General features: G+C 35.4%; 1 protein-coding gene across 1 annotated transcript; it reads right to left on the bottom strand.

Moving 5' to 3' along the window:
• Positions 1-1,796: 1,796 nt before the first annotated feature.
• LOC104901642 (squalene monooxygenase SE1) lies at positions 1,797-8,396 on the bottom strand. Its single transcript, XM_010689236.4, has 8 exons — positions 7,983-8,396; positions 6,793-6,904; positions 4,667-4,841; positions 3,929-4,097; positions 3,524-3,742; positions 3,169-3,444; positions 2,313-2,591; positions 1,797-2,195 (listed from the first exon to the last, which is right to left on the bottom strand). The coding sequence occupies exons 1-8, from the start codon at positions 8,199-8,201 to the stop codon at positions 2,088-2,090; spliced, it is 1,557 nt and encodes a 518-aa protein (XP_010687538.1). The 5' UTR covers positions 8,202-8,396; the 3' UTR covers positions 1,797-2,087.
• Between the last annotated feature and the right edge of the window lie 766 nt (positions 8,397-9,162).

Below are 9,162 nucleotides of genomic sequence, written 5' to 3'. Positions count from 1 at the left end.
GTTGATGTGTGTGCATGTGAAAGGGAAAATTGGTGTATGTTCGGGTTTCAGAATATTATATAATGTAAGACGCGAGTCAATTGAGATCTCATGTCTCGTTACCAAAAATGGTGATGTGTTATAAGGAGAAGAGATTGAGACATAGGATCAGACACAAAATAGAATAGAGGATCTTCACTGGACTCAAATACCCTATAGAACAGGCAGTCTTTCAATAATGCATGTTAAAGGGAGTATCCTCACTGGTCTCGAATTGAACACTCACTGGCTTCAAGTAGATTTCCGGAATCTCTTGCGTATGAGCCTACGCTTCACATAAAGGGAATTATCTGTCGTGTGGAAAACCTTCTCCAGGCTCCATGCATGACATAAGTTAGATAAATTGCCTCCAAAAGTTTAAGTTTATTGCATGTGGTACGACATCTGGCGTCTACTTTCTAGCCAATCCTGAACAACACAGATTGCTACAGTACAATGTCAACAGCAACAATTGCACATAATGCTTGAGGCACTCTTTGACCCTCTCATCCATAATATGTAAAAGATTAATTCACATTAGCAAATCTGTAAAAGATTCTTTTTTTTTTAAAAGTCACACTAGGAACTTTTCTCTTAGCCTTCTATTTGCTTTTTTTCAGAAAAAATAAGAAGTTACAAAAAAAAAAAGGTTCTCAGAAATATAAGCAAAAGTTAATAATAAGTAAAGAGCAGATTTTTCTCTTCAAAAAAAAAAGTGCAGATCATATTTGAAAATTTCTGAAAGAATAAGATAACTTCGTAAAAAAAATTAGTAAAGTTTGAAAAAAGAATAAGTAAGAAGTTAACAAAAATTAGAGTGTAGTTATGAAAACTAAGATCACAAAAATAAGATTAGATCAAAAAAATTATGAAAAATTAAGACAAGTTCATAAAAAGTAAGTTGAAAAAGAACAAGTGTTTAAAGCATAACTTTGACAATGTGCGAGTTAAATTAATTCAAATTACGTGTTTTCAGAAATTTAAATAATAGAGTTTGACAATCAAAACTAACTTGATTAGGGTTCCATCAAGTATAGGTTGAGATTTAGTGTCATTGCCATAAACTAGTAAACCTCAAAAAGGGTTTCTAACTTTCAAGGACTCTGCCATGATATCAAGATCATGAAAAGTATTGGAACCTCATCCTGATGTGCTCGAGTTTCAAGAGATAAGCAGCATTCGTGGCTTTCTATTTCACCAATGTTTCTTCATCATCTAATTGTGCTTTTGGACGTAGGTTACTACAAGCAGGAAAAGAAAGGATTTGATCTCTCCATCATGCCTCTGCTATTGTCCAAAGAAAAGTGACATTTACATAGTGGTTGTCATATTTGTAGTACTAAATCTAGTATTGGTGACTTAAATAATATTTTGCTTTGTAATAATTGTTGTGTTTCGAGTCTTGTAACCTAATGGCCTTTGGTCATGAGTAGTGGAGTTTGTGTTGCTTGTATGTACTTGCTGTAAAAACAAAAGACACTTTCAAGGACTCTGTATAGCTTTAACCCTTTAAAGAGGTGCTCCAGTGACTCCATGTAATTCAACCTAATACAATTACTCTCCATGCTTCCAAGAAGTTGTAACCAATATAACAACTTATCATGTTAAACTAGTTTTTAGGTCTAGACTACGTCTCGCGTTTATATCTTTCATTTATTAATATTTTACTTTGAAGTGATAACATCAAGTATCGTTTGGTTTAGTGGTTACAATATATGCGTTGAGGTACATTCAAGAGCGAGATTGGAATCACAAATGTAAAATGTCCTCCCACAACGAATAAAAACAAACTTTAGATTATTGCCCTTAAAAACAATCAACATCTGATAAGATCCAAATGAGAAATGAACTGTTAAAAAACATCTAATATCCTAAACTAATACAAATTGGGATATGTACAATTTGAACATCATAATCAAGATGATACACGTCAAAAAAATTGCACCTTCAATCCAAATTTCTCTGATATTTCAAACCAAGAAAAGAAGACCACAATACAGAGACAACAATTGAGTATATGAATTTGGCAGTCGATCCCTACTTTTCCAGTGTGTCAACCAATTAAGAGGTCATGATTTAACAGGGGGAGCTCGGTAATAAGCAGGAACAATGGCAGGGAAAAACATTTTTCTCACACCTTCTGCCTTAATTATTGGAAATATGATTCCTGATGCACCCTGTAACAAAAAAATCACATCAAGAAAATTGACTCAATCCAATCAAAGAGAAACATAAAGGGACAAAGTATTGTTTTTTTGTTCAGGGATCAGATATGAAAGTGAAGCTAGACATACAGAAATCAATCTGGCTCCGATCCATAAGCGTGCAGGAGAGGGAAAGGGCAGTAGTAGGCGACCAACCCCATATATGGCAACAGCAAAGAAATGGAGAACCAAGCTTAATGGCTTAGGATTCAGCCCTGACAGCAGAGAAATTGGTCCATTTGAAAAGATGCCTCCAAGACTCAGATAATCAAAGCAAGCTTGGCGCATCTCTTTTCTAGCCTGATCTGGAGAAGCACGGAAAACCTTGTATAAAGCACCTGCCAACGTGTTTATCGTAGATGCCACTGGCTGCAAATGATGTAATATATCTAAATGTCAGTTTAAATGTTACATATAAATCTCTACACTAAATTAAGTGAGCAAACTCTGCAGAGACAGAAACACTATGCATGAAGATTGTAGCTAATATGATCTCATTCTTATATGCAACTAGAAAGGGCATTCACTCAACTTCAAGTTTTCAGTGTTAATGCCATCGATGAACTCTTCTGAGTCAGACACTGCCGTGACTAGTGACTTAACCAAAATGTAAGATAACACTTTGTTTGGGTAGCAATCATAGAGAAGAAGGTTACGGAGAGGAGGAGAGGAGGAGAGGGTGGACAAGGAAAGAAAGGAACGGGATGGAAGAGTGAGCTTGCATTTTTTCCTTCCAAATTGGAAGGATTTGGTTATCAAGAGAAGGGAAATAAATCCTTCCAATTCCCTTTCCCTTCCCTTTCCCTTCCCTTCCCTTCCCTTCCCTTCTCTTCTCTCATGATATATCAAAACAGGGAAACAAATCCCTCCCTTTCCTCCCAAATTCCCCTATCCCAACACACTCTAAAAAGATCCAATTAAAAACCTTAAAAAAACAAAAACTCACTTTACGCAGAGTGTAGAAGGACTCTAGATATCTGCAAAGGCTAGGTGCATCATTCAAATCTTCCAGTGGTCTAAGGAGATTCCGCAGTACAACAATATCAGCCAGAGCTACAGTCATTCCTCCACCTGTTAAAGGATGGCGCATGTTAAATGCATCTCCCATCAATAAGGCCCCTGGCTTAGGAAGAGGAGCTGCTGGCATGCTTCTGTTCGGCATTGACTTTATGTTTCCTTTATCAACAGCCGCGACAAAGGCATCATACACTTCAGGAGGTATCTGAAATAACATATAGATGGGTCAATAAATTTTGAAAGCAAGAGGGATCTAAAACAAAGGTTTACGAAAATCTACATACTTGAGGAGCCACTACAGTCTTCAAATACTTGGCTAATTCACCATTAGCAAGAGAGGGAACTTTTTCTCCTGGAACATCGACAAGACATCGAACTTCAGTGCTACTGATTGGGTAGAACAAGATTGGGGATGGATCTCCTAGAACAACATGTCCATGATTTTCGTAAGGAAGTTGAGAGTTCTCCAGAACAAGTCCCACAAAGCATGAAGGCACATCTATCTGCCAGAAACAAAGTGATTTTATCAGTTAGTTTGTACAAGAGGGATACTTATATACAATGCAAGTAGGCAACAACACTAAACTTTTACGCATACACACACACACACACACACATTCATATAGATTGAACACCTAAAGAAAATTCGATAATCGACAGGAAATTCAAGTTTGTATCATAAAATGTACCTTAGGCTTGCATAGTGAGCGACGCAAATTTGAGAAACAACCATCACATACAATCGTCAGAGGCGCATACGTGAATAGCTCCTGTCCATCTTTGTTCTTGTACCTCACACCCCTAATTATACCATTTTCTTCAACAAGAGAGGTGACTGTGCCCTGCTCCAACTGCACACTGGAGATGAAAACGTTTAAAAAGTTTCCTAATAATGGCAACATAAAACATAACTGACCAGAAAGACACCAAATTCTCTTTTCGTAATGGTTCTCAAACCAAGAACACAACGAAACAGGCAAATTTCCAACTTCTTCATCTTAGTATTTAGTATTTAGTATTTACAGAATAATAATAACATCTACATAGTCATAGTAATATCTCCTGATTTGGTATTCTCAACACACAGTAAAATAAAATAGTGGTTTTTTGTACTAGTTCTTAAAAGTCATAGTAACAGATTTTATGCACTTGGAGATGATTATAGATTTTATGTAATAGATTTTATAACACATTGCAAAAAAAATCAAACTAATGACATATGCAAGAAAATATATGAATCATCATCATATATGATCTTGTTCTCTATAAAAAAACAAAATTAGTTCGATGAATATTGCAGCTAGCAAGTGGAACATAGAAATGATAAAGTTGATAGAAGCTGCAGTATGTGGACTAATGACACACAAGAATAGATGGTTAAGTAATTTGTAAGCATTGGCAAAAAAGGAATTAGGCAAGTGAAGTACTTGGGAAGAGAAGCAGCTTTCTCCCTCATCCTCTGAATGAAGCGCCCATTGTGAAACCCTCTCCCGGACACATCATCATGAAATTTCTCCAGAGGGTAAGAAAGTCTAGTGTTCTTCCCATCCTTGAAGAGAGCATACCCATATACACGTTGTGCATCGATTTTTTCCACGCAATCTGTTATTCCAACAATAAATTGAAATTTACCAATCATTATTGATCCATCAAGCGTACTATGACTGGAGAACAACAGCCAACAAGCAAATGCAGACTTGAAACTTATTGTGAGGCATTATGAACTTATCAGTTATCATAAGGTCTCACTAACTATTGTTGCAAATCTGCCTTACACCAGATTTTGTCCAAGATAATATTTGATGAAAGAAAGGAAAGAGCAAGAAATGAAAGATGCAAAGGATTAATTATAACTTTTTTCCCTACTTTGGTTTAGTAAAATGGTTTGCAGAAATTCATACTTGTTTTGCTTAACTTAAAGAACAAAAGTATAGAAAAATAAAAAAGATACGTCTTACATTTCTCTTAAAACTTCCTCGTTTTTAAGTTGCAACGTTTTGACATTATTATTTGCCAACGCACAACTTTGACCTCTAATATCTATTATTATCTATCAAAATAAAATTTTGAAAAAGTTATATTTCAAAAATAAACATGAGATGAATCCAATATCTTACAATCTTATTTTTGTTTTTCTACACAGTATCAAGTATTGGGCAAAAATGGGCAGTGAAAGTCCTAATACGAAAAGTTTCAGAGTCAAAATATTGCAACTAGAAAAAACGGAGGTAGATTTTCCGAAGGAAAGAACACATTTTATTTTCTCTTTTCACATCAATTCCTTCCCCCTCCTATGACATACCATTTAATTTTTGGAAGCATATAAGGAAAAACCATTCCATTGCCCTTCATTCCCTTTTATTTATTCTAACACATCCAAATCCTCCTAACCAAATAAATTTCAAAATTCAGTTTCAATATACTTCCATTGGTTATTTAAAATGCTAAAATCTGATTTTCACACTTGCCAACGACAACTTTGAACATTTAGTAAAAATTGTAAAATGTTGATTTAATGAAAAATACATCAAGATAAATCAAACATCTTATACGCTAATTTTTTGTTTGTATATATTAGTTTATGTCAAAGGAGCAACTCAACCAAAAGTTTAAGCGGATGGTTAAAGCCCCACGAATAAATCTATACTCTATCACACCCACTCACGCAAGGGCCCTTAGGGCTTGAAGTGTGGATACAGCACAGGTCTCCCTCATATCAGACGCTAAATATTCCACTTAGAAAGGAGGGGTGGATGAGATTTGAATCTGTGACCTTTATGTCACGTTGGCTCTGATACCATGTCAAAGGACCAACTCAACCAAAAGCTTAAGCTGATGGTTGAGGCCCCACGGATAGATCTATACTTTATCAGTTTAAAATAACCCCATTAAGGGCTTGTTCTCTTCGGCATAAAACAACAGAATTGAACTGATCTGAACTGAACCGAACTAATCTGAACTGTACTGAATTGAATTGAACTGAAATGAATAGTGATATGTGAGAGTAACAGTATTGTCAAGAGCTGAACTGAACTGGTCTGAACTGAACTGATCTGAATTGAACTGAATTGAACTGAAAATAAGTTGAGGAGAACAGTCCCTAAAAGTGTCACATGAACTGTGCAACAGTCAAATTTGTAGCAAAACGGAGGGTAATACTTCCTCAATCCTAAAACAGATGCAATACTTTCCGAGAAATTGCAAACTCAATGTAACAATTCTAATTTGGGTTATGATATATGGGGTTGCATATAAGACATAAATACACTATCTAAAATAGAAATAAGTTGTGAATTTAGGGAAAAATTATGCATCAACCTATGTAATAAATATCAATTAAATACATATTTTTTTTTCATTTTTAACTTCTTATATGCAGCTCTATAAAGCTGTTTCCCTTCTAATTTTGGTTAAACAGTTCTTTCTACGTGTCCTTTATCACATGGGTCCGTTTTTATCTATGCATCTCTATCTATCTCCTCATAACACATGCTCTAAAAAAATAAAAGGAATCCCCTGGGTTGCATTTAATTGATGGGAGTAGAGTGATTACCTTCAAGTCCCAACTCCATTAACTTCAAGTATCCACCTGGTTGTAGAAGCTCACCAACAATGCGATCCTGCTCCGTTAAATCTCTCTCTATTACATGCACTCGCCTTCCATCCTGCATTTTATTTTTCACCTTCAAAATGTCAGCATAAACTTTAATAATACATGGCTAAAACCTAAAATTATTCATAGGGTATGTTTGGTCAGGAGGAAAATATTTGCTCGAAAAATTATTTTCCGCACTTTCCTCAATTTGGTTTGGACCGGATCAAGGAAGTGAAATTATCACTTTCCAAGTGTGAAAAAAATTACTTTTCATAGAGAGACAAGAGAAATTACACTTTTCCCACTCAATCTAACAATTCCACAACAATAAAGAAAATGGGTTCAAATAAAAGTTACTTCCTCTATTTCGTTTTAAATGCAACAAAGGGTATTGTTTGTCAGATATAAAATATTCATATATTGCGTTTAAAATGAAATGGAGAAAGTATTTCATTGCAACCAAACATAGAAAAATCTATTTAGAATTGAATTTTTCTCTATTAAATAGTTTTGAAAAACCCCTCTTCATTAAAAGTGTTTTCCGTCTAATCAAACACACACTTAGGTCTCGTTTGGTTCATATGGGAAGTAATTTCCCATGGGAATTTACATTTCATGGGAAATTCTTTCCCTTGTTAATTTCTTAGGAATTAGAAAAAATTGTTTGGTTGACACCATAGGAAATTGCATTTCCTAGGAAATTACTCACCAAGGGGGGGCTTGGTGAGTTATTTCCCATGTTTCATGGGAAATTCTATTTCCCTTGGAATTTGTATTTCCTATGCTTCTCCCATTTCCCTCCAACCAAACACAATACCCATAATGCATTTCCTAGGAATTTGTATTTCCAAGGGAAATAGCTTCCAACCAAACAACACCTTAAATTTTCAACCACCTAGTAATTGTAGTTGTGATGCCTTCTTTCCGTATTAGTGATAGAGGTTTAATTTTCACCCCTTAATCCGAATTCAACGAATAACGTTCAAACTTCAAACCATGGTACTTTCTAAATTAATCCTTAACTAGTCCCAAATTTGTTAAAAAAAAAAAGAAAGTGAAAAGAAATTAACTACACGTGAATATCCAAAAAAGAAAAAAGGTCCCCTACAAAAAAAAAGAGAGTAACGGAATTATAATATGAAAACGACCTTTCCGAGAGTATGGGCGAGAGCAGCACCGGCTACGCCAGCACCGACGATGATGACGTCAGAATCAGATCTACATTCTCCGGCGACAGCAACGGTGGTTGTTACAGCGGTGACGCCATTTTCCGGCAATGATTTATTCTCTCTCCTCCGACTCCATATAAAAGCGACGGCCAACAGCGACGCAATGAATCCTCCAACAATGTACTCATCAAACAACATTCTTTAAGGTTGACTCGTGAAATTTACGCTCGTCGGAATAATTTCTCCGACGATCGTAGTTTTACTCTCTCTTACTTCAATTGGTTTTCTTTTTCTTCTTTTTTGATCGGAAAATATTTGAGAGTTTGTTTGTTTGTTTGTTAGTTTAGTTTAGTTTAGTTTTAGGGGGTGATGAATTTGTTACAGAGAGATCATAGATGGCATCGCTTTTATAAGAGTTACAGCTCAGCAGTATCTTGTTGTATTTGTTTGTGTGTTTCATTTTTTATTATTAATTAAGATTAAGATATTGTGGATGTCTAATGAAAATCTTTAAGAAGAATACATTACAATTTTACATTATAGAGGACGGAAAAATGGAAATTAGTCATAGATTATTATACGCTCGTTGTTGCCTACTTGCCTCACGGGTATGGGTAGGCCCCACCATTTTGGCTTAATAAGGGGTGAACTAATGCTTGTTTATGCACTAATCCACAGTTTAGAGCTATAATCCAAGGTCAATTATTTGCATGGAGTATATAATTAATTTTACCTAATTTAATAACATCCATTTGCTGGACCAAAAAGTTTATGTTTGAGATGTGTTTGAGTAAAATCTATTATAACGCTGGAACGATAATGATAACCTTTTTTCTTTTTTATTTCGGGTTTATTCTCACCTTGTACAGATAAAACATCTTGTATTACGATAGAGAATATAATAAAGTCTATTGGAATAGAGTATCTTTTTTGATGTCTGAAAGTGAACTGAGGTAGGTTGATGCATGAATTTGCTCAAAACACAAATTCCCAACACTTATCCCTTTGCCCGTAAGGACCTCGTGGCATATATACAACCGAAACGATTCCCGCCAGAAGACCGCCCTTTTCTTTCTGGTAAGGCTTGTATTCTTTCTACGGGGGAAAGGAAGTGAGATCTCGAAGACTCTTTCTAGAAGGTTGGCAAGAGTACAGCAAG

This window comes from Beta vulgaris, chromosome 1 (assembly GCF_026745355.1).
Source record: "Beta vulgaris subsp. vulgaris cultivar EL10 chromosome 1, EL10.2, whole genome shotgun sequence".
Taxonomy (NCBI): domain Eukaryota; kingdom Viridiplantae; phylum Streptophyta; class Magnoliopsida; order Caryophyllales; family Amaranthaceae; genus Beta; species Beta vulgaris.
Note: the sequence above shows the minus strand (reverse complement) of the source record. Positions and strands in the feature narration are given on the sequence as shown.